This window comes from Scophthalmus maximus, chromosome 7, assembly GCF_022379125.1.
Source record: "Scophthalmus maximus strain ysfricsl-2021 chromosome 7, ASM2237912v1, whole genome shotgun sequence".
In the NCBI taxonomy this organism is placed as follows: domain Eukaryota; kingdom Metazoa; phylum Chordata; class Actinopteri; order Pleuronectiformes; family Scophthalmidae; genus Scophthalmus; species Scophthalmus maximus.
In genome coordinates this window covers 14,159,227-14,185,894 of record NC_061521.1, presented here as the reverse complement: position 1 = coordinate 14,185,894, position 26,668 = coordinate 14,159,227, and the positions used below count along the sequence as shown (strand labels likewise).

The 26,668-nt window shown below is 44.7% G+C and overlaps 1 protein-coding gene across 1 annotated transcript in view; it reads left to right on the top strand.

Moving 5' to 3' along the window:
• Positions 1 to 26,668, top strand: part of roraa (RAR-related orphan receptor A, paralog a) — a 176,545-nt gene that overhangs the window by 98,095 nt on the left and 51,782 nt on the right. Inside the window, exon 2 of the mRNA XM_035642013.2 lies at positions 19,540 to 19,569. Within this exon, the coding sequence (XP_035497906.2) occupies positions 19,540 to 19,569 (30 nt within the window). The remainder of the gene's footprint in view (positions 1 to 19,539; positions 19,570 to 26,668) is intronic.

Sequence of the window (26,668 nt, the reverse complement as noted above, 5' to 3'; positions counted from 1 at the left end):
TCTGTATGATGCAGTTGCTGCAACTGCTACAAATGCTTTCGACACTGTTTGCAGCGCACGTGATGCTACGACTTTACTACTAAGTCATCTCCAGTGTCATGCTGAAGACATTACATTTTACTGCCATAGTGGAAAACTCGACAGGTTGTACGCCAGATGTATCAGGTCCGGCCCCACTTTGCAGGAGAGAATAGAAAGCAGTGAGCCATGACATTGTATTATCAAAGAAATATTTCCTGGCCAGCATTTGATGGCCTCGTGATAGACTGCCCTGTCTTCATTTTCCAGAGTGGACAGATGCCAGCCAATGTGACGGGCCTCTGTCAGTTGAAAAGAGCATGATGTACATTGTCTTTTAGCGGGCTGACCGTGACTCTTGGGACCCAAGTTGTTCCAGATGGGTCAAAGGTTAACTGATTTGGTGAGGCTTGTCTCCGGGGGTCTGATTGGGAAGCTGAAGGCCCTGTGAGTGTCCTCAGTAAAGTGCAGTCCTGTGTCACATACTGACACACTCGTGTTTGTCTTGAGGACCATTGGGTCCTCAGCCGTATCCTGAAGAAAATAAACCTGCTGTCTGTGAAAGAAATAGAAAGAAAAAAAAGCCTCTCACCATGTCTGATCTTTTGTTCTCAACCTGAGCTGGATGAATACAGTATTGGTATAAAAAAAAAACAAGCGGGATGCAGCGTCAACAGAGGTGTCTTCCTTCCTGTATCCATTGATTTTTTTGTGATTGTTGCCTGTTTTTTTCTATCTAGTCACTGAATCACACATGGGGCTGATGCATCCATGACAGACTGGATCTGCGCTCAGGCTACAGACGGCCGCGCTTTGTGTCTTGTTTGTATACAGTTATGTGACAAATGCACATCATCCGCATGGCTTTTACTTTGCATCAGAACTGCCTATTTATGTGTCATGTGTTTGTTGTTGTGAGAAGGGCAGGAGGCCTGCGGTGTGCCTTCTCCCCTCCAGCTGAAACCTGCCAGTCCCCCTGGGGAGCTGGGCCCAGGTTTACAGGACAGCTGAGGCAGCCCTGACAGCCCAGCTCATCTCGTTTGGAGCAAGGCATGCCGTTTTGCCGCTTGCTGCCTGGACAGGATTTGTTCCCTTCCTGCCACTTTACATCCACAAGCTCTACATTTAATTAGAATCACTTGTCATGTCTCGTATATCACCTGGGCCTCTTGGTGTCACCTGTCAGCCAAAGAAATGCGATAGTTATTCATTGCTCTGCGGACGTGTAACAGCAAGGTCACAGGACAGAATGCACCTTGAGCTAACTGTACTTAATGTTTATGTGTGGCTGCACAATGTGCTGTGGTGTCCAACAAGTTTTTCTAAAATGCAGCTCTTATTTTGCATCCCCCACAGAGACTATTAAAGTGTGTTACAGTAAGCCACATACCACATGGATGAGGTCCAGCCGCTGATGGTCGTCGATGGGTGGGCAGGGCACTGTGGAGTCTAGTGGACTTTTCGAGGCTGTTGGTGTGACAGCGTTTTAAAACTTAAATGATCCCCGATCCAGACGAGCATTCCAGCTGCAGATCAGATGTAATCTCCCTCCATATTAAACACACCTGAAATAGTTTTTTCGCCGGTCATGTACACCGGACTTGCCAGTGTAAACAGGAAGCAGATTGTCTACTCTGCAGTCGGTTGCTTAGTTACATAGAATACTGATAACGAGGAAGTGCAGGGAAATCTCTTCTCGGGAAGACGACGAGGTGGAACTGTTACTGACAGTGAGTGTCAGCAACACTTTGCATTCACTGCTCGTAGCCCTGTCTTGACCTACAAGAACCAATCAGGAAGTGGTATACGGTCAAATTAAAACGGGGCCAGCAGGATTTCCGAACTTCTCGGTTTTAGACGCTTCAATACTCCCGAGTAGTGTGGACGGTAGGAGTCAACGTCGCCGCGGCGATGCATTTTAAAACGAACACATAGTAGTTTGGATTTAGCCCAAAAAGCTTCACAGTGCAAAGATATAACCACGCAGCCGTGTGGATTCAGGGGCATGCAAGCATTGCTTACATGGAACCCTATGCCAAGACGATGCATATGTGATGGATGTCATAACCTCTGACCTGTGCACACATCTGTGTGGCGCTTGCATTTTTAAGTACTCACCAGAGACCCGCGCCTGTCGGACACTCACCCGCCCGTGTTTGTCGGTGCAGGCTGCCTGTGTGCCATGTTCGCCTTCGCTTTGATCATGTTGTCCCTGTCACTTTAAATGGTGATGTTGTTGTTTTTCTGGTCCCTCTCTTGTTCACTGTCTCCTTCTCTGTCTGTCTCTCTCTCTCCTACTGCTTTAACAGCCTGGTTATATAACTCCTCTTTTTTCTCTCTTTGACATCCCAGAGCTTTTGCAGTCAGCTGACAGAACCCAAATGTCAGCTGGTAAACACACTGCTTTCTGTCTTTTCTCTCTCCTGTTTTTTCTTTTCTTTTTTTTTTCCGCTCCCTCTTCACCCCTCCTACTCTTCAGCGATTAGGGATTGATTCTCTCCTCTGTCCCTCTGCCTCCTCTTTCATTGGTTGGGGTCCATATCCCCAGGCCAGTTTCCACATATTAGCACCCGAGGCCAGGGGAGGCAGGCAGATACGCATTGCCTGCCATGGCCCATGGATCCTGCAAGCCAGTGAAAAATGTGCTTTGGAGAGGCAATAAATTGCATCCAATTTAGAGATGAAGGCAGAAATAAATTTCTCTTTTCTGAAGTCTGAAGAAAGGGAGGGAAAAAAAGCCCCTAGATAATTTCTGTTCCATCTTTTTTTCACGTGAAAAAAAATATTTGAAGTATCCTTTTTGTGTTGTTCATTTGAATTCATAAAATAATTATATGCGCACACTTTATTTTGCCTTTTTGTGTTTCAGCAGGTTATGAAAATAATTATTCTTGTCTTTGCTGACATGTTTTGCATCTTGCTTGAAATGTTTTTAGAGTCAGAGGAGACATTTTGAAAAGAAACATTCATCAGAAGTGATTTGCCGCACCCACGCAGCACCTCCTCCCCCCTTCCCCATTTCTCATCATTGCATTATCCTAAATGAACTGTCCAAGAGGCTTAGGCTCTCTCGGCTCAGTGCCGCAGACGTCTGGGAGAATAAGAGAGCGTGGAAGGTAGTCTCAGAAATCATATACTGTAAGGGAGTGTCTAGTAATGACCACATCAACTTTCTCTCTCTCCCGTTCACGGCCTGTTCCCCCAAATGTGCTCAGGAGCCTCCATCACTCCTTCATGGCACCTCCGCAAATGGCTCCTGAAGTAATGAAGGACATATGAAGAAAAAAAAAAAAAAAACACTTCAGCCTGTAAAGCTCGCATCAACGGTATAAGCCAACGGAGAGCCGAACCAGTTTTCCCTGTGGTGATGTGCAAGCCTCCTATTTGTCTCTAAAGCCCAAACTCCAGCCTGAGATGTTTCCCTTTGTGTTCAGGTGGAGTGTGTTGTGTGCCAGTGCTTTCCTGTGTATTACCCAGCCTGCCAAAAAAACAGCGGCGGAGACATGAGGGGGATACACTCTTGAGAATTGCATCCTATTCTGTTTTTCTTTTCTCTCCTCTTTTTTTTCCCCACCAAGAGATGTTTCTTCTCAGTTAAAAGGCTATGTTTCTCAACACCATCTCAATGTGTTGACACCCCAACTGTGAGGTGTTGAAATTGGCAAAAAACATTGTCAGCGCAAAGTGTTGCGGTGCCAGTGAACTCCAGAAGTACAACATGAAAGGGGTGATTTTGTGTATGTTAGAGTGTATTTACTGACAACATCGCCACGCTGTGACTCATCACTGACTTCACTCTCGGAGATGAATATTGTGCAAACGGGCAAACAGTCTCTGTTTGCTGTACACTCTGACAGTATTTACTTTGGATCACGCAGTAACGTTTTGTTGTGCAGCCAAATAAGCGCAAATACATTTGCGGCGCTGAGCTTTAGATTGTTTGTTCGCTGCGTTAGATTGTGCTCTTCTGGAAAACGGATTCATGCCACACGGAAAAATATAAGGAAATGCAAAATTGCTGCAGCAAACAGTTTCACCTCAAGTTAATGCATCGTGTAATTTAAGTTGCATTATGTCAACAGTTTTGTCGTCTCGGGGCTGATGCTGCAGTGTTTCACAGGCTTGTGCTCTTCATCTGAGCAGGCAGTTAGCTCAGCTCAGCTGATTAATAAATAACCATGCCATGGTCTTGGATCAGTGCGCCTCTAATGTGCTCAGACTCTCTGCCTTGTTCCTGTTGCGTCTATATTCCGCTTGGCTTCGTAAATGCAAAGGAGGGGTGGGGTCTTTCTACTGTCTATCAGCATGTCGTAGGGGCGTCTCAGCGTGTAGTCATCAAGGCCCGCTGTGGCATGAGCCCCGCGCATACCGCCGTATTTGTCTCTCCACGCGGCCAAACGCAATTGGACGTGAGCTCCCCGTAGCTCGGCACCCCCACCCGCTCCAACTCCCCCTGCTGTCCTCCCCTCCCTTTGCCTGTGTAAATTATGTAAGTGCAGGGGGAAGCAGCCATGATGAGGCACACAGTAGTGGCATTTCCACTAACCGGGGCTGCGAGCAGCACATGTGGTCCTAGTAGCCTTGCCCGGCATGCCGAGCGGCGCGGTGTGCCCGCCGCATCAGCAACACCGAATGCATTTTTTACTGGGTTTTCCCGAGCAGCCCGGCTAGACACGGTGTAGACAGGGGGTTAGTAGGTTCACCTCACTGACTGTTCTCTAGTTGGAGGTTGACATCTCTAAATGTGCTGTCTGTGTTTTGTGTAGCCATGCAGTGGGAATTCTCCCTCCACAGCTCAGACGATGCTCCGGCTCCGCGTTCAGCTCCTTCTCATGAAATAACAATGGAGTGGCACTTTAAAACGCAGACCTCACAGAAGATGAGCGGTCGCTTCCAAAAAACGCATGCTAGCAAGACAGATGGGCTTTTATGATGAAGCTCTCCGTGTGTGTTTTATATTCTATATTATTTGATATTTGATTGGAACATTTAAATATTGTTCAAAACATTTAATGCTTCAGGCAACGGTTTCCATGTGCTCTGTCCTACACCACAGTGTTACACACAATTTTAGTAAATTCAGATTTTCTTCTCTACATATCCTTCTTATTCTTGAAAGCTGGTCTTTTGGGGAAATTATTTTCCATATGTGAAAGTGTAGAGCAGGCAAACACACCGTCTCCTTTTCTCTCTCGTCCACACACACACAAAATGAGAAGATTTTAATTGATCATCTTCTAAAAGCAAGAAATTCAATTAAGTCATCTTGGTAATTTTTTCTTTATCATTTGACATTGTCAGATTTAATAAAAAATCAATTTGATCAAATGTTGCTCCCATCCCATCATTAGCGTCATGTCCTGAAAGCCACTCTTTACTCTTTACATGAAAATAACACGTAGCTCATCTCCTGTTGCTCTCTGCTGGCTGGACCTCGTATTGTGATACGCCACAACAGGTGGCGCTCACCTGTCCGATACGTTCGCCATTACACAACAGGTTCTCCTGCTGTCTGACCGAACAGACTCCCTCTTACCTTCCTAATGGCCGGCCTTAACTGTTGTTGCTCTGTAGATTGAATAGGAGGTAAGCGCCATCTCTCCGTCCTTCTGATCATTCGCACGCTCTGTGAATTGCTATAAGTAAGTGTGTCCCATCTGCCAGGCAGAAATCAATAGGCGCTCTTCACGCGGCGCTGAGTTTGTCTGGCTTCTGAGGAATAATTAAAGAGCCAGCTTGCTGCACACAACCATGATGACTAATGCTGTTTAAGGAATGCCGCTCTTACATAAATCAATAGCTCTTATTTCACTCTCCTCCTCTCTCTCCTTTGCACTCTCTTTCTCCTCTCCCTTGCTCTTTCTGTGTGTGTGTCTGTGTGTGTGTGTGTGTGTCTGTGTGTTTATCAAGGCAGGCAAAGTTCTCTTTGTGCTTGTAGGTCAGTGTGTCACTGTGCCACGGTCATGATGCTTACACATTTTGACAACCTCTGAGTAGAAAAAAACCTTAAAAACGAAAAGACCTCTCTTTTCTCCAAAAGCAAGGCAGACGCAATAGATGCGGCTGTTATGGATATGGCAACTATCTGCCATTGTGCTTGTGGCCCTTATTAACCCCACGGACCCTGCGGGTCAAGGGCCAGAAACAAAAGAGCATTCATTTGGTCGGGTTGCTTGTCTCTGCCACCCCAAAACAGAGGGGCAGAATAAATATATATGGAATAATGCATGGTTGTGAGTGAGCACCGTGCACACCTTTCCACCATATTAGGTTTTCATAATTGAATAAAACATGGAAGTGCTCTGAACACCCCCTCGGAGGGGAATGGCAGTCGCTAAAGCATAGAAGCCTACTCAATAAAGAATTGCAAATGAATAAGTGATGAGGAGCAAACGGAGTGTGGTATATGAGAACAAGGGGGTGATTTACTCTGAAACAATATTTGAAACTGCAGGTGAGTGAACGGCAATAATTACATTGTAAAAACAGGAGGCTGGTTTTGAAGTAGTCAGCCTTGTATGAATTACTGCTGGGCTTTGAGTCGGGTCTGCTAATTTCCGACCACATTTTTTTGAAGTAGACCGAATATAGACTCCAGTCATATGCAAACATGACCAGAGAAACATTTCTGTCAACCATGTTTTCCAGTTTCAGATATTGTACATGCACGCACGCGCACACACACACACACACACACTCACACACACACAGAAAGAGAGAGAGAGGGAGACAGAGAAAAGCTGGGAAAGGAGGTACGCTGTGAAATATCCTGAAGGCCCTTGGCAGCATTAGAGAAAGGCCTGGGAGGTTAGGAAACATCAAATCAATGCATTGTAATGTGAATTGACTGCTGACTTTGATCATCTGCCTTGGGAGTGCTTTAGCATTGAGTGCTGTCACACTGGCTGGGTTAAGCAAATATGGCATGGGCTGAAATGGAGAGAGATGGGGAGGAAGAGACAGGTTAGAATGGGGCTGAGAAAAAAGGGATATGTGATGCCTGGCTATCATCAGAGAGTAATGGGCACATTAAAATTCAATGTCCGCTCGGTAAATGGCATACAGTGGATGTTATGCATAGTTAAATTGATTCACAATTGGAGATAGTGAATGCATATGTAATTAAGCGAGGAGGTGCTGGCCCTGTTTCTTAATAGAATAATCACACGTGCACCGTTGTCTCCGAGCGCAGTATATTTCTTTGAAAATACTGTCGTGATCAGGAAGAAAGAATTATTTTAGTGTTTTTAGCTCAGACTCAACTGTATTGCGGTGCAGACAGCCGATATCCTCCACTCAGCCCCCTCCAAAATGATAGGTCAGCCCTGCTTAGTGTCAGAGGCTGCTGATATCCTAGCTCTGAAAGTGGAAGTGCTCTTAAGCCGTGCTCCCATAATGGAGTGGCCAGTCTAATCTTGCCCTCTCGGACCGAGATCAGGTAAGGAAGAGAGTTTTTACCACAACACTCTGACCTTTTGCTTTGGCTCTGTGCTGTCCAGATTACAGAGCAGTTCATGAGTCGCATCCTGGTTCTCTGGCACCTGCAACTGAAGATGCAACAACAGAGAACCGGTTGCCATGGGAATCGGTTCCAAATGGTCCGAACTGTGGAAATCATATGCATCTTAGCTTATCAATTGCACATTGCCAAACAATAAGATCAAACTTGTGCCTCTGCGCAGCTAGAAACTTATAACAAAAAGAGTCATGGCGGAGAGGAAGAAACTTTCCAAAGCATGGGTTCATTTCACCAAGAAAGATACAGAACAGTGCAGTGATTCCCAAAGGGTTCTTGGGCAGCCTGCACAGGTAGATAAATCCCCGCGCTTCTACTTACGTATATTTTACATTAGAACCTAAATGTTTCACTCTTATAAAACACTAAACTGTAACCCCTCTAAATTGCCTGAGTCTCTGCATGCATATCGGACACGCGCTGCACCGCAAGTAAATTCTCAACCTGCGGGAAACACTGTAATGTCTGTAAAACGCTAATTTCAACAAAAGGTGGAAATACAAGCAAACCATCTTTCTATGAAACAGGGGCTAAAATGTCATGAATTCTATGTATTTACACACACACACACACAAACAGTGGCACTGCTCTCCAACCGAGCAGCGCGTCCGTTACCGAGGGTAAATAGCCTATGTTAATAATGACATTAGTGCCACGCAGGCAGGCTGAGCCGATTTTTTTCTTTGACTAAGAAAACCAAAGTGAAAACGAATGCTGTACAAATAGCCTCTCATTTCATCCATTTTGGATGATGACAGACTGTTGCTACATCTAGCTCTCAGGCTATTGCCTGTCTTCAGATTCCGCCAGTTGCACTGATGCTTAAAAACCTGCTTAGGCCTTATTTTCTCTACAAAGAAATCTGATCAGGAATCATTGAGGGAATTGATATGTAATCTGACTGTTCAGCAGAATCGATAATGCCACCGGTATCAATAAAATCGTATTATAGTATCATCCCTGTTCCCCAGTAGGATGCAACTGGGAGGATTTTGTTTTGCATAGTCTTGTTCATGCTGCTGTTAAATTTTTTCAATATTTCAAAAAATAATCAATTACTGTGACTTATGGAAAATGGGTTACAACTAGCTGATTATCTCATCTGTTTTAAATAGTGTAATAGTAGACCTGGTGTAAATGTTTATCCTTCCCTGTAAAAACACCATGTGCACAGACTGATGGAGACGGATGGAGGGAGCCTAGATGGGGTGTTTGGCAGGGAATACACAGTGCACTTATGACAAAAAAAACAAGATGAGGGAGGGCCGATGCCGGAGATGGAGAAATTCCTTGAGTCAAGCCAGAGCAGCAAAGAGAAGCCCAAAACCTCTTGTCACTGTATGAAAAGAATAGCGAGACGACCCGTAGGTATTGGGCTGCTAGGTGCATCTCCTAACAAGCTGACTGTTCAAAGGCTTTTTAGTGCTCTAGAGAACATGAAAGGCATGTTTAAAAATTTAAAAGCCCGATCTGTTCCAGTGCTATGGAGCGGCAGAGGGAAGCAGATTTCTACGTCGCCATAATTCCCTGGTTGCTTGCTTTGTAAATTAATTAAGATGTTTATGACAGCTGCTTGCACCTAATGGAATGCTTATAGACTATGCTATTAATTATTACTGCTGGCCACGGTTGCAAGCTTTCGTACTGCTGAGAATATATGGCCGCGGCGGAGGTGTGGATGATGTCCCAGCCTCCACCTCAGACCCCTCTTGACTCTGTGATTGCGACGAGTGTCAGTGTGCCGTCTGTGCATGCGCTGGAGACTGTCTGTTTGGGCATTTGTGCATTCTGCGTGCTCTTCGTACCACATGTCTGGCTGACTGCATCACATTGGCGACAGCAGCATAAAGTGTAATGTAACATAGATTACAAGTTGAACACTACAGGGAAGGTTAGAGCTGCCTTTTGATGGGGAGCATTGTGATTGCAGATGCTGATTGGATGTTTCCCCTGTGAAAAGTACTAATCCCTGCCCAGTGTCTGTCCTCTCTGTAACCTGGCCTGGCTGTAGGATGCGCTATCCCGCTGTGCCCTCTGGACAAATGCCGTGTTTCTTTATCGTGTGACATTAGAAGTGTAAATTAGGATTGTCATCTTCCTACTTGATGAACCCACAGCCCTTCCCGTTGCCTTGGCCAGTTGTTAGCGTGGGGCACTTGTACTGTGAACTGTAACTGACCTCATGAGCCTGCAGGAGATTCAGCAGCTTGCTCCCTACTGTTAGTTTGGCTCCGCAGTGGAGAGTTGTTCTGCTCTCAGTACGGAAAGGAAGCATAAACAACTCCACTGCTATGCCTATGAGTTTGCAAATGCTAGTATGGCTAATTATAGCACCTCTTTCATATGACTTCACCACAAGTTCTTTGACTGACATTGTTATGCAATGGCACAAGAATAACCCCGTCAACAGCAGGAAGCGTTGCAGCAGCAGGACACAATGGGCGGATTCCCAAGATGAAAACTGTGTAAACATACATACAAGTGCCATGTGAGCTTATTGTTTGATTTTGGTTGCTGGTTGTGATCAGATCAACGCATCACTGGTGGATTGTAACAAAGTAGATATACTCAAGTAGTTTGTTTGAGTAATGTACTTGTACTTGAGGTTTTAAAGTTTCATGCTGAAACTCCATTACAACTGAACGTAAATCTGTTTACCCAACTACACTTGACACTGACGTTTTACAGTTCTTACTTTGCAGATCAACAACCTGTGAGAACAAAATTAAACTGCTACTTTTACTTCCTCTACCACTCGAATGCATACAATCAGTACCACAATTAACCAGGATGCAACAAAAAAAAGAAAGAAAGAAAACTAAAATAGTAATAGCAATAATGTAGGGTATTAGCATAGCTAAATGTCTAGTCATTGTTATATACTGCAGGATGGGAAAGCAGAAAAAAATGTTTATAATTCACCAAAGTATGTTTAATTTTTCAGACATAAATCTAATCCTTACTTTTCTCGTATGAAATTACTAATTTACATAAAACAAGGGGAATATAACTGTGGTTGAAGTGGTCAAAACTACTGAAAAGAATGCAGCAGGCCATTGCTTTGTTTGTACCGGGCCGTAAATACCAAAAAGGCTCGGAACCACAGACATATACAGTACAAGTTCAAAATGATGACCCAGTAGGATCTCTGTGGTTATCAGCTGTGTAGTTACAGTGTCGGTGGAAAGTATCTGTCACTGCCTACGCCTGCAGACGGCACGCCCCAGTGGCGTCAAGTTACCCCAGAGTCAGTGGGACAAATAAATAACGCAAGGCAGTTCACTCTGTTGATGACACCATGCGAGGTGCACTTGTATCCCTCTATCCCCGCAGAAGGGAGGCATCATGTCGCCGCTCTGCAGAGCTTTATCCCGTGTTATCCTCCGATTACATTTACATAGAGAATGCAGCGGCAAGGGAGAAGGCAACAAACTGAAGCACACTCCACCTGCACCACGAGAGGCAATGTGTGAAATATGTAGTCAGTCTTTCATCAAGCTCTTTATCTGCTACGCATGGATTATGCTCGTGTGTGAAGTCTTCTGTTGTGGTAGCTTTGAAAAAAGGAGGAGGAAACCGTGATCTGTGTTCTATTAATCATAGTCCAGCGCCGCGGTTGTCCCGTTATCACACACGTGTGTAATTTACAGGGTATTTGTGCTTTAAGCATGGTTCTGTTGCCTGGAAATGGAAGAGTGGCTCCGCTGATGAACTCCCTGCTAACAGGACTACCTTTGATCTGCATGGAGCATGGAGGGCTTACAGAACTCGCAGGTTTTAATTATGAAATACATGAAAAATTGATGCTGTACTAAGTGCCGACCACGACTGCAGTGAATCACAGGAGCCGCACGCTCGCTGGTCTGCCTCTGCTTTTCCTTCCTTCATGTCCTCCAGCCCTCAGAAATACCTCCATCCCCGTCTGCCCGACTCAGTTCGTTACTGCGGAGAGGCAAAAAAGACAAGTCCATGATATTAATTAGTGGATTGACAGACATGTAATTCATCTCAGAGGAAGTTTTCATTACATGGGAGGCTTCAGAGGGGCAGTTTGGCTTATTGGCAAGTGCGAAGACCAGACCTAATGGGGCTGCAGTCCCCTCCCTTTTGAGCAATTATAGCCAAGTCCTTATCAGCAGAGCCACGAGTCCACTGTTGGGGGACCTTGACTTCCAACACACTTACATAGAGTGATCCTTCCCCACAGACTCTTGTTCATTAGACAAGTGCCTGCTGTACTGTACTTTGCTGGGGGAGAATTGAGACCGAATGAGTGATGGTAATGAAAGGGTTCCAATATACAGTAATTCTGAGTCAGCCTTTGTGGAGCTGATATTAGCTGACATTAGTTTGTCATCAGAGCCCGAGTCGTCTCCTCCCGGGCGATTATACGAGCCGGCTTGTGTGTACAGGCTATTGACAGACCTGGAGAGCTCTGGTAACAGATTGTCACTTACTTTCAGAGCGCACGTTAACTCACCTAATTCTAATCCCGCGTTTGGTAACTGCTATTCTCGAGGTGATATGAAATGCATATCGAGCACAGACAGGCGAGTTGAATAAACACATTTTTAGCAACACCTTATCTGTTAAAATGATACATTTTGGGAGAAGAAAGCAGTCTACCCCTGTGGTCTCTTGAAGTAGATTGGCTGTGAATCGCCCTTTGCAACCATTAACCCGAGACAGAAAAGCAAAACAACCTATGTATCCGAGATTATCTTTATTTAGCTGCAGTACACTGTGCATCTTGAATATTTCAGCTCTTCTGAGTAGGTTGGCCCAAGGGGGAACATCTCTATTGGCCAACTGTATAACTCTTACAACCCATTATTGTAAAAAGTGCGTAACTGGAGTGTTTGCCTCAGGAGCTGTGGGTAATTGTATTCCCCCTTCAGATTTCAACCAGTGTTGGGCGAAGGTAATGTACAGTAATATGGATAGAAATGTTCATCTCTGGGGAACATTGCTGTTGTCTACTAGAGATGCAGTAGACAACAGTACCTCTTGACTCTAATAGTAATATATATTTGTAATAGTGACATATTTTTCTGTATACATTCTGTAGCTAAAGCAAAGAAAGGTCTAGATTATGTTTTCATGTTATTACACAACTTGAAATAAGCCCTCCTCTGAAAGAGTATCAATTTCAAATCTACAGTATGTAGTTAAAGCCTTCATATATAAGTGTGTAAACACGGCCAGTGGTGGCATATGCGGCCTGCTGTTCCGTGTAGCGCAGTAACGGTTAAGTAATCCAGGGTGGTCTGCTGAATGTGGTTTCTCTTTATTTATGGTGCGGGCTGAAAGGCTATTGAGTTTCATGTGTGGCTGAGGCTGGATCACTGGGAGATTACCGCTGGGCTGGGAACCGACAGCGCAAAGAGTACACAGAGGCCTGCCTGTGCCCCTGGCCTCACTTTGACCAGCGCCCAGGGCCTTCCTGCATCCATCAGGCCCCCCCGGGACCGGCTCCCACTCTGAGGAGAATTACTGTATGGTACGGATGGAGCCAGGATCAGAGTGCACAGCGTCAGAGCAGCAGAATCCCTCACATTTTGGCTTTTCACCTGCAGTGCTCTACTGAATTACACAACAAACCAACTGAATGGAAGGCCTCAGTGTTTTTTTCTGACGGAGCAGCCCCATGTTTGGTTTGCATTTTTTTTTTTTTTCCCTGCATTTGACTTCCTTCCTCTGCTAACCTTCAGTGGTCCTCTGAGCACAGACAAAGCGCAGTGATAAATATTAGTACAACACTGATGTGAACCATTCTCCTCAGAATTAACAGTGGGGCTGTCGCTGCCATGTCAGAAGCCTTGGACATTGTACAACAGAGTTGTTTTTGGAGCCTGTCATATTTTTATTTTTTAAACTTAGCTCTCAGTTAAGTAAACCTGTGCATTAGTGTCTTACCAATAACAATAGCACTTATCGCCGTGCTCCCTGCGGTACAATTAAAATTCCGTCAGAGTCTTCAATCTGCCTCCCAGCCATGCCTGCTGTTTCGCGGCCCTCCTGGGCCACGTCAGTTCCTCTGCTGCAATGCATAATTCACGAGCCACCAAACAGCACCGAGGACTCACCTGGAGACTCGCGGGCCCAGCAATGCAGAACTGCACTGGGGGAGACATAGTACATCAGTGTGGGAGACATTTGTAGGGGGCGAGGCGCGAGGGGCGACATGGTACCTCAAGCCGTCCAGGGCTTCTATGATCTCAGGGTCACTCTGATAACATTGCCTCTCCACTGGGAATCTTCCAACTGTCTCAGTCAGCCATGTATCCTTTCATTTTGTTCCCGACCTTTCTCCTTATGTCTTCTGAAAGACAACTGTGGTGTCCTCTAAAACTAATTTGGATGTATATCTTCTATTTGCAGACAATTCCATAGCGATGCATTAGAGTAACCTGTGGAGTCGCGGAGTGGTTGCTTTTAGTTAAAACCAATTAGAAATGACCAGAAATAACAGCGCCTGGAGACAGAGAAGTCATTTTTCTCTTGAGCCTCCCCAGAGAGTTGGCCTCTCCATGGATTAAGTGTTTTAGTATATTAGGGGGCAGCTGATTAGAATCATTGTCCTTTTTTAATCATTACATTTTTGCATGTATAGTTTATAGCAGTATAATAGCTAATAAGGCTAAGTGTGTCACCGCAATAGGGAGGATTGTCTAAATTACTTTGTGTATGAAACTTGGCCTTCACAAAGACTGCCAAAGTTAGAACAGCGCAGAGGTCCTTGACTAAGCTCATCCATCTTATTTTGTGACTTTTGATTCGATGAGCATTGATGCAAGAGCGACCTTGCATTATATCTTTGTACTTGATCCACTGCTTTACTTTTTTACGAGATTGTCTTTTCTTTTAATAAATGTGTGAAATGCTAAAGCACTGGGTAAACAAGTCACCCACTTAATATTCTATTTTCCTCGAGTTTGATTTTGTTTTAAGTAGAATTTCTTCCATATACAGCTCCATAAATCACAACAAAACATGTTTCCTAAAACAATCAGAGCCACATTTGGAACTTTGCAATGGCTGAGGAGAGAAACACATTAATTGTTTCTAATTATTCCCTCTCAGGAATGTAGCAGCGAGTCGGGCAGGCGGCAGCAGTCAAAAGATGGACTACTGAATGCGGCCACATCTATCATTCTTAAGATGACCACGGCAAAGCCACCATCATTAACAGGCAACCTCTGGAGTGGCCAAAAATTTACCATCCCATGCAACTGCTGTCATATGACGGAAATATAACCAAACCTTCTCATTACCGTTTGATGTTTGTTTGTTTTTTTAAAATGGAAGAGGCCTTATTAACTGTAGAGTGTGTACTTGTAGTGTTCCCAAGGCCGATGGTATTGACCCGTGATTCAGTAGGTGTCTAGCCCGTCCCTTGCTGGGTCCTCACCGGCAATTCCTTCAGCAGGGTCTGTTGCACCGGCTGTGTCCTTGTGTGCGGCGGGCGTGCAGCAGTGGCATGTGGAGCAGGCGGCAGGAAGCAAACCTCCCTGTCTCCCCAGACTGAACAGTGAATGAGGATAAGTGAGGAGCGCCAGTCAATGAATCAAGCAGCAGGAAGGGAGCAGCCAGGGGGGGAGTGTGACGTCCCCACGGGAGAGGCCTCGCATTAGGAACTTCCTCGTCTGTGTGTTTCTGGCACAGGTTAAATGGATCGCTCCCATTAGCGCGCTGAGAGGACAGCTCCATTATATGAAGGAGACTGTAACTTTGAATGTCATGGTGCAACAACCCCAGAGCACGCCTCGTCTCCCAGGGAGGCAGGGTGACAATAACCATCCATGATAATCATTCCCTGTCAGGCTTTAAGGAACCTGAAATTATGACGTACGGCCTGCCGTGTGCCTCAGACTTCATTACAGCGCTGTCACTTTGAGTCGCCCGCGATGGCACGGCGCTCCGCGGCCCGCTGTAGCACTGTGGCTGCCAAACTCCAGACTCACTCTCCTCCTGTCTAAGTGGCATGTTTACAGGATGTGTGCCCCCCTGCAGATAGATGTGGTGGAGGTTAACCTCCAGTCGCCTGCACAGTGACTCTGTTCCTCTATAGCATAGCAAAAAGTCTCACGAGAACATGTGCTGACTTGTTTACTGATGCGAGGTAAAATATGACTGATCAAAGGCCACGCGGTGACAACTGTCCCTCCTTCCACTGTGACAAATGGTAATGTAGAAATTAGCATTCAGCTGCGACTTCATTCAGTCAACTGGCTTAGTATTTAACTTCAATTCCGATCGTCTCTTATATAGATTACTGCCAAGAAAGCACGTCGATTTTTATAAAAGGTGGTCCTCAAGCTGTAAGCATATTTTTAGCAGCCTGTTTGTCAGCCAAGGAGAGCTTCACCTCCAGACTGACCTCTGAACCTGCCATCCTGCGGAGAAGACATGAGCTGGCAGACATTGCCAATGTCAGTGCCCAGAGCAAACTCCTTCTTTCTCATCGGCTTACTCATTCATTGGCTTTATGGCCCCGTTTCCTTGCCACCTCCAATCACTGGGCTCTGAATGACACATAGAGGAGGAAGTGGGCCCACAAACTACCCCTTCTGCTTCCTCTAACCTGCATAGCAACAGGCCAAATTAGCTTTTCCCCGTAAAAGACAGCAGTTGTTTTCACATGAAGATGTTCGAGAATATAGTTTTCTTGTTATTAATTGTTTGGAGAGTGGGAGACGGACAGCACACACACACACAACGGTGCGGCAAATAGCTCAGGCTGTGTTGGCTGCTTCAGCGTTTCTTGAATTTGATGTGTAATTTATAACACATGTTTGTTTTTGTCTCGTTCTGGGCATCTAGTTTTATCAAGTTCGAAAAAACACAGCCAAAGCTACGAAAAAGTTACAGTGTGGTGTTTTTGACCACTAGTGGCACTGTAGAGAGATGATTTATATGCATGCCACAAGAACATGGGTGATACTATACAATCCCTCTGACTGAAGAATGTCGCTATTGCAAAATTCACAGCTGGTGATGGTAGAAATGTGAAGAAGGCAACTGCTGGACAATTTAAACAATTAAAGTCTCCAAAAAAGAAATCATGAGGCAGGCCCTCAAGGATACACATAATACTTTGTGGTGAGAAACTTCCAAAGTCCAGTAAACAAAACAGTGTTTGTTTACACGAAATTCCCCAGAGTATTACCCTCCTTAAATAGACTTTATGAAGAATGAATATGTTCACTACAGTGGGCCAATGGAATTTTGCTAGATATCAGAATTAATACATTTATTGATACATACTGTAATGTCGAATTTATTTATAAATGGTTAACTGATTTAGGAACAACATTCCTTGCTGCATGTTTAATGAAGAAATACTCGCTTCTACATTTGCCAGATTAGTTCTTCTTGATTCTCTCAGTGAAGGTGGTGTGGTCTGTTTCATTTCATTTCATTTTTCTTTATTTCGAAAAAATAAAAATAAAAAGCAGTGTGACACTGCATACAAAAACAAAGAAACAAAACCAAGTGTTTATAAAGTTTCATAAACAATATTTATAAATAAACAAATCATGTATGTCCGAAAAAGCAGCAGCAGGAAGCCAAAGCTGCTTGGCTGATCTTGGGCGAAAGCAAATGCATTCTGTTCGTGCAGCCTCACACTGACTTGTGGTCCTCTCACTTCCTTTGTCAGACATTTCGCAAAGGGTTGTTTATTACTTTAAGATCGCAGACAAAGTCACAGTGTTTAACCCTTTCGAAGAAGATGTTTTGTGCAGATAAATGTATGCATTGTTCAATTTATATCAAACAAAGTACATTTAACGTATATCTGCCCTGGTAAAGAATCTCAAAATGTCTATTTAATGTGTCGGTAATAGTTGTATATAGTAATAAATCAAATTTTCTATAAGATCTGAAGCAAAAATAACACAGTTTCCAATAAGTGGAACCGGCTGTGTTCCTTACATGGTTTTTTAGAACATACAGTATCCTACCAATCAAAAACAAATAGCCAGTAACTGCTAAATACAGGATTTGACGGCTGCATTGTGCTGCAGCACCTTGACACCAGTGCTCTTGCTGGCCTCCTTGTCATTTGAGTGAAGTGTAGAATTAACACTGGATTACTGTTTATGTTCTCATTGCGTAATGTCACAGTTGGACAGAACAGTGGCTATTGGCCCTGAGCACTGGAACAATGCTTGAGCTCCATCACAGACCGCTGGCCCCTAGGTGACTGTTTTCCCTCTTTCTGCTCAGCGGAGTTAATATCAGTTATGCGCTTCTGTGTGTGTGTCTATAGGAGGCTGAAGGGCTTATTTGTTTTCCCCCTCGTTGCTCTTTGACTCTTTTCCCCTCAAACGTGTCTGAAACATTGTTATCTCCGGCCAGACGCCTTTCTTCACCGAGAGTTATTGAATCATGTCAGCTCGCCGTCCCCCGAGTTTCAAATGCGAGCCGTAGAAAAATTAGCCATTGCTTCCGCATGACAAGTGGGATCTATTAGTGTGCTCTCGCCCTGCAAAGCATGAGCATCCAGCCGGCCGCTGGGGACCACGGCTGGCTGTGCGCCCGTCCGCGTCAGGCTCCTGGGGCATTACACCAATGCTGCAGACAGGAGAGGCAGCCGGAGCCACAGCAAGAGCTGAAGTGGCTCATTCGATGAGTTGACGCCCGAAGGGGGCGAGGAAGGGCAGCGTGAGCAGTGGCAGCTCAGCTCCGTCTGTCGGACCGACACTGGTCAGACTGGTCACTTAAAAAGATTAAATAAACAGTTTGCAGCTACACATATTATCACTGCTTGTGTCACATCTATTCCTTATTCGATCTGTTCTACCACAACCTGTGTTGGGAAGAGTGGGGTCTACAGTAAATTGAGAACCAAACCAGTTTCATACCCACAAAATATTTACAATATTGTGTATTGTATTTATATAACGACATTTACATTTTATACCAACTAATTTTCCTGCACCGCACCCAGGTTGTTTGAATAGCAAATTATCAAGATAGCACTATGCACCGACATGCGGGTGCACGTGGCTGGACTGCTGGACAACTGATCAAATATTGGAAAAGTCCAACTTGCATTCTTATATATAAATCATATTTATTTTCTGCTATTTCAAATCATAAATTACAGCAGTCTATGGGCGGAAGTTTGTTTCTCCTTTTGTTGTTGTTGCCGATGATTTGACTGCACTGGCTGGGCCGCGAACCAGCAGCCCTGGGTATGGGAGACCGACGCCCTAACCACGAGGCCGAAAGCCCAGGGTCGTAGCAGCATTTGGTTAGCACGTTTCTCAAGGTGTCGGGAAACTGCACACAGTGTTATGTGCTGCGGTCGGCACCAGTTTTTTGGGGGGGTTTTGTTTTCAATTCACAGAGCCATGGCTGCACACACAGACCCGACATCTCGAGGACCGTGAGGAAATATAAGCTGATTTTTACAACAGCAAAAAAAAGTGTATTGGATTCAAATCGCGTACCGTCTCTTTAAAGGCTCTGCTTTAAATACCGGCCTCAGCTCTTCGGTTAGGTCTGGAGTTTTTACCTTAAAATGTTCCATATTCTGGTGAACAGAAGTCCTGATCACAGTGATACTACCTGTTTAGATAAAGGATTTAATAACTACCATTGAGGTCAAAGTGCCTCCGTCCCCCTCCGGGCCACAGGGGTTAGTCATGTACTCCGGCCCAATCGGCGCTGCTGCGCAACACATTAGCATTCCAAATGTGGTTTGTTTTAGTATACATTTTCATCCATTGCCTGCAGAGGATAGCGTTTTAACCGCCTTGTTGTGGATGTTGATGTAGCATGGCTGTAGGTCAGACACCAGTCTACACACATAATTATCCCGGGCCTGCCTCCTCAGTGACCTTGGACAGTGACAGTCTGTTGGACCACAGGGTCTCTCCTCCTTCATCACCCAACATCGCTATCAGTCAGCCATAAGCAGCGCTCCGTGTAAATGATGGTTTGTGCTGAATATTCTACAGTTATTTTCATGGCTTTCTTGTTTTTCCTGTTTGCAGGTATCTCGGTAACAAAGAAGACACATACCTGTGAGTACAACGATTTTGTTTTTAATTATTATTTCTGTTGTACTACAATGTCAATGCTGTAAAAAAGGGTTATCTAAGATAAATCCTTTACTTAATGTGGACAAAATGCACCATACTTCACATACAGTACAGATGATAAGTTCATATTGTTTTTGTGTTTATGTTGACTCTTTTTTCCCATCATTGCCTGAAAACATATGATTCCTTTCCTCCTGTAATGAATCAGTACCTTCTTTTAGATCTGTCTCATCCACTTTCGCTATTTCGTATTTATCCTTGAGAGAATATGATGAGAACAGCAGAGAGGAAATTAAAATGCTATGCAGTCTTATGACTGCTTGATAATCATGCATAGTTGAGGCAGACAGTGTGCTGAAGCACCTCCTTTGTTTTCTGCAAGGCCTTTTGCAGCTGAACAACACGGATGTGGTGTTGTGTGGTGGTTTGTAACCTCTGAGGCTGCATTAACTACCAGAGTTTGTGTTCCCCATGTACAGATCATATCACTGAAATTGAAAGATGCAGACACAGAATGTGAGCGTCTCACATGTGCGATGCAAAAGCTTTTTTTTCTGTGCACTTCAACAATAGCACACAGGCTTCGTCTTGTCTTACCATCTCTTGTCTATTTGAGTTTTCAGTCTGCTGATTAAGAATTGATGACCAGTCAAACCTGTAGAAATCAATGATTTCCAAGAGATTTGTACTGTATTTTGATACGTGTGAAGTTTAATCAAAAAGACATGTAAAAACACTTTTGTGTAGTGCGCTGCGGTGTGTGTGTGGGTGTGAGTGTTCCTACCCTACTGCGTGAATGGAAGAAACGAGCCCTGAAGGCTATCCTTTTGCTCAGATCACTCTGATGAAACTGGTGGAGAGGGAAGGCCAGAGGGCTTTTCGGTGAGAGCGGTCGGAGTGTTTCAGATTGTGCAAGGCTGCATCTTGCCCTGTAAAACACCCCGGCTCTTTCTTACATCAGACAGCAGGGCAAAGGAAATGATCTTCTCCGCCAGACATCTCTACCTTACTCAAACAGCCTCGTCAAAACAGCAGCATGATTGTGTGCTAAGCTATTTGATTTTTCTGGAGGGCGAATATGAGGGGGGGGGGGGGGTTATATCTGTGTGGGAAGGTTCCTGTTTGTGTCAGGATGTCTTCAAGGTAGAACAGAAAATCTTTGACCCACCATCCACCGCCACACCAACGTAATTAGTGTGGAGCTAAGCACCTCTACACCGGAAGGGGGCTCAAAATCAAAGAGCATGATTTAGGAGTCTTGGGTTCAAAGCCCTGGGCAGAGACTGGACTACGCTGTCTCATTTCAGGGAGAAATATTCAAATCTTGTCCATGTGAGGAAATCAAAGTAAAGCCCCTTAACAAGTCGTTGATTGCCGTGCCTCGCAGACAGGAAGCGGCTGTAGAAACTTGTCAGAACTGTGTGCACAAGAAGTAGTTCAAGGGCCAGTTAATGGTCATTGAGAATGTGGAGGGGAGGTGTTTCTCGGAGAAGCCTGGTGATTATATGGCTGCTGGAGCAATAATGAGGGAGATCGCTCTGCCCTGCATGGTTATAGTCAGACTGAAGATCAATTTCTGTTCTTGGAGTGAAAACATTGGCTGCCCTGCTACACCAGTCCACACTGCTGCCCGTAATGTGAGCTCGGCAGTCTTGTGTGTGTGTGTGTGTGTGTGTGTGTGTGTGTGTGTGTGTGTGTGTGTGTGTGTGTGTGTGTGTGTGTGTGCGTGCGTGCGTGCGTGCGTGCGTGCGTGCGGTGCGTGCGTGCGTGCGTGCGTGCGTGCGTGCGTGCGTGTGTGTTTAGGAGGTCTTCCCATTCCAACCCAGACCACAGGGATGGGCCGTGTCTCTGACTAACTCCCCACTCTGCCTGAGTGATCAAACTGCTGGAAGCTCCCCGCCATGCCAGTCCCCTCATCAATATAAATTACAGGGGCAGCTGTTCACTGGCACACTTCTCTCCTCTCCTCTCCTCTCCCCACCTTTCTTTCATCCACTTCCTCCTTCCATCCACTCAACTGGACTAATCATTGCGCCATCCCAGGTGAAGTATTCTAGATGAAAACAGATACTTTTTTCATTGTGCCAATGGCTATGATCTCCTCTGCCCGTTCAGGACTTAACGTTGATTTACAGCGGCAGCACCCTCTCTTCTCCCCTCCTTCCTTCATCCTCCATGAGGGGCAGCCCCTCACAGACACTTCCACCACAAGGCTGTAATTCTCAGCAAGAAGTCAGCTGTGGTTTTCCTGTACATTTCCCTGACAGTTAAACATGTGCTGTATGGACTTTCCGTAGCAGTTGATTGATGCATCTCTAAAACTGCCTTTGTCAAAAAGAGGTGACTGCAAAAGTTCGGAGATCAATTGTAGGGAGGGTTTTTTGTGGTTGTTGTTGTTTTTCCTTAGTTTGACGGTGGACACAATATACGTGCCATCACTTTCTCCTACCTCAGCAGGGGTGCATTGCTGTGACACAAATTTCTGTTTGGACCTGTTGAGAGAGATGGTGCGGAGTGGAGGATCAGATGCAGCGGCTGATTACACTGAGATTAGACGTCTCACCTCTAATCTACCATCAGCAGTCTGGGACTCATGTCTCACAGCTCAAATAGCAGAGAGCTAGCTAACACACACACACACACACACACACACACACAGGTCGTGTATCCAGGATGCTCTTCTCCAAACAGAGCAGATCTCCTGATAGGCAAGAGCTACTCTACTCTTTTCTTGCAGTAGATGTACAATATACTGATTGTCTGTCGACTCTTATGACTATGATACAGAACAAAACATAAGGGTTTCATAGCCACCCTATTTTTACTATGTACTTTTTTGTAAATATTGGTCAAAACAAAGATGAAGTGACCCTATGCTAATAGGCCCAGATAACAGAAACACCTTACAACATTATAAAATCCGGTACAGCGACACCAAAAACTATGCTCTCTGAAATACACAAAGGCATTGTTCACTATTATTCTAGCACAATTCATGCAATGTTGTTGTATTTGATCAATCACATTATATTTCACAGGTCATGGGGTTATTCTGCCAATCCCCTTCATCGATGAGTAGTCCTCTATATGTCGTGTGTGTCTGAGTTTAGTTGGGGACTAAAGTGGCCAGAGGGAGGCAGTAGTATAAATGTAACTCCGGGAGAGGAGACAGACGAGCTCCCCTCTCTTCAGTCTCACAGATTCACCGTAGAGAGTCTCAGTTTTTTCACACTTAACAGTATTTATCTCCATTGTCGTGACAGACTCCTTACACTGATTGAGAAACATGGCCTTGCTCCTGCATCCTCATTTATTTGCGAGCGGCACGCCGAGTTCCTTCCATCAGAGGTCTGCTGCACTCGCATTGCAAAAGCACAGCCAATCTTTTTTTTAAAGGAACCAGATGATTTTGATTATTCTTCACTGCCTCAAAAACAGACTGCACACTCACAGTGAAACTACAGCAGTCACTGAGACTCACTCAGAGCCATAAATCTAGAGTTTGCAGATTTCATGGCTTCGTGCATTTGAAAAATTCTCTCATAAAAGTAGTCTGGTGTGTGTTTGGAGAAAAACAAAATACTAACAACATTATTAATCCCAACAATGCTGCCGTTGTTCGCATGGCACAATGACAGCTTTCACCCTTTTAAAGCATCTGCTTTACCTCCAAGTGACATGGCAGATCCCGCTCTGTGAGTTGAGGTATTTTCAGTTAATCAAACATGAGATTTATGGTCCTTAATAGTGCTGTACATTGCCAGTTTAGGAGAATAATATGTCCCAGTTGCTGTCTAATTTTGCTTGGCAACAGCCGCACTCCTGTGGAATCGCCCGGGGCAGTGTGAGTTGTCTCTGCATCGCCCAGTGTTCCATGCTCTGTGGTTGTTTGAAGGTATTTCATCACATTGCTGCCTTGATTCAGCTCTGTGGGGATTTGTTAGTTGCACTCATGTGGGAAGTGCATCCAGTACATTGTTAAGCTAGGGCTGATAATGAAGATCAGCCAGCCAGAGTCCCCTGAGCTACGCGACGAGAGATCGTCTGGTGAGACGCACAGCACAGACATGGTGGAGCAGGGCGAGCACACACAGCAATACACACAGACGCGGAGGAATCGTCAGCACAAAGCATACAGCGCTGAGCTGCGTATTAGAGTAAAAACACAGTACAGTAGCACATGCAAGTACATAAGATCTTTATCAAATGTGTTATATCCTGTTGTTCTTACAAAACCCAATTCCAATTTGGTCAAATTGGCGTTGTTGTGTTTAAACGTTATTTAAGCTATATTGCAATCATTTTAATGTGGCTGCCATTTTGTTAGAATTGATATTGACAATGCAGGTCCCCAACAAACACAGCCGCTCTTTCTGTGGAAAGTTATTTGATTCCCAGCGTGGTGCTAAAACCCGTCGCTTCCTCTTCACCCAGAGCAACATTGAACACTTTAATTGACACAATCTTTTTCTCCCTCTGTACTGTAGGTTATGTTTCATCTTACTCTATTTGTTTGTTCCACAAAAAGAGTATTTTCTTTTTGGACATTTGGGTTTAATCTATAATAGACCGCTATTTTCCCCCCCTGAAATAGGTCAGTGTAATCACAACAGTGAGGGATGGACAGTCACTGTAAAAGGGAAATCAATAGAGCTATCTATTTGTCGTAAACCAGGCCAGCATGATTTTTCTCCATTTTTCCTCCCCTGCCATATTTTTCCCTCTCCAACACAATGTGGCAGGTCCTCATTTTTCAGCGAAAGCATTATGTCTGCCATTTTGTAAAATTGCAAATGGCCTTTGAAAGTGCACTTTCTTTGCATAAGTTTCTGTGTGTAAGGACGCTTCTTTTTATCGCCTCCTGGGGGCCCACTGTGTTTTATAAGGAGGGGAACAGTGAGGGGGGCCGGAGGGGTGCACGACAGCTTTTTGTGAGGCTTGGGGTGCTCCGCTTTTGTTGGCTCTTAATCTGGTTCTTCTCTTGGTGCCGGCTCTTTGAAAGAATTTGAGCCAGAGCAGAGAGGCCTCGTCAGCTTTCCCTCACCCGTTCCCCTTTGTGTCTCACCAAAAACTGAAAGGCCCTGTCTCGAGGTGTCGTCAGACCAGAAAACAAGAATAAGTGACATGTGACAAGGACACAATGCTCGGATGGGCCAGCCAAAAGTAAGTGGCCCCATCTGCTGCGGGCGATTTCTCTTCTGCCGCCTGTCTCCCACCTCAGGTGAGGGGGGCTAGGGAGCGAGGGCTGTGCTGAGATGTCAGCCAGGTGAAGCAGTCGGCGTGGCCGGGAGGGCACGGCCCGACTCTCTCGCTGCAGCACACAGTCGGCCAGCGTTTGCACGAGTTATCCGTCACTCATCAGGTTCCCGATGCCTCATCACTTTCTCATGTTGTAGCGACACTCTGTGCAGGACAAGAGTGTCAGCACGTAATGAAAGGTTTGATTCATGGAGGGCGACAGAGACGGAGGTCACAGAACTCCTTTCAGTTATGATCCTGACCGATGCTGATGGGTAAGCTTTAAGATAGGAGCTGTAATTAAAATGTCTTTGTGCCATCACCAACTTCCTTATAGTCGCAGCCATTCACACAGACTGAGCTAAGCTCATCATCCTGACTGGTGTGTATCTGATACTGAGGATTTTCACTAGTCACTGAACTGCACTTTGTGACAAATTATACTAAATTATGAAAATTAAGGAAGAGGCCCCCCCCCCCCTTCAAAAAAAAAAAAAATAGTCAGAAAAATTCCTAGGATTGGAAAATTCTGATGCAATATCATGCATGAATAAAGGCAGCCGAAATTAACATATATAATTTAATTCCTGAATTATTCAGACAAATGTTGTTGAATAAACCATGCAACGAGAAAGATGTCCCCAATAATATCATTGTTTTTGAAATATCTTGTGAGCACCGTTTCAGGATCATTCATAATCGCCACAGCGCATCAAAGAAGAAAAAAAAATGTTGGGACAAAATGAAACAAACCAGACACTTTGTATACCAATCAAAAACTGTTTATTGAAACTGAATTAGGAAAAAATTTAAGTGAGGATAATATTTTTTCCCGTCAAATAATATGATTCGGTGCCGATGCTATGGTTGGGGGGAGAAAAAAAAGTTACATCGACGGAGACGAAAGCAGAAGTGCTCACAAAAGCTTTCGGTGATATTATACATTGACATTTGTGCTGATCGTATTGTGCACATTTTGTTGAATCTGCTTTATTAGAGAAAAGCTGTTTTCTCCCCGTTGCTATTAATTTGTGTTTCTGTGGGTGTGCAGTGCAAGAACAGAGAGATGTGGTTAACCCATTGTGAAGTTCGCCATCATCATTAAGATTCCACAGATAACAGGCATGCGGATTTCTACTGCTCAGCATTATAGGATCCCAGACATCAAAGGCAGGTTTTTTATTCTACTGTGTCTGCGGCACGGTGAAGGAAGAAAAAAAAAGAGAGGAGGGAAAAAAAGGCAGATTGAGAGAAGAGAGGAGAGCATGTATATGTAGCTGCACATGAATCAGGTGACACAATGCTGTTTAATGTGTTTGCTGTCACAGAGGTTCCCTTCTGCGCAGTTAGCCCCTGGCTAAATTGGCGTCCTCTCTGATTAAGTGGCGCACTCCTTAATAACGCCGTGGCTGACTATATGTTAGTTCACTTTAAAGATCAAGTTCATTTCTCACCGTGGTCATTAAAGTGCAGGTCTATGTAATTCAAATCTATTCATTTATGGGTTGTTTTTTTCTTTACACTATCTCCATTCTTCCCCCCCCCCTCTCTCTTACCTGTAACAACATTGTCAGATCCTATTTATATGCATTCTCCCTTTTCATATCTAATAAATGTAAAGGCACTGTCTGTGTTATTTTGGCTTTGTACAAATCCTGTAATACTATTTCCAGTTCCCTTACACAGATATTACAATGAAGTTCCTCTTAATTCAGATTACTTTCTCATTCAGCGTGGTGCCATTATGCTTTTGCCATTACATCACCGCGAGCTGTTCTACAGTGAGTGTTGAATGTACAAGAGAGAGAAATATGCTGTTCTCCAGTATTGTGCTGGATTACAG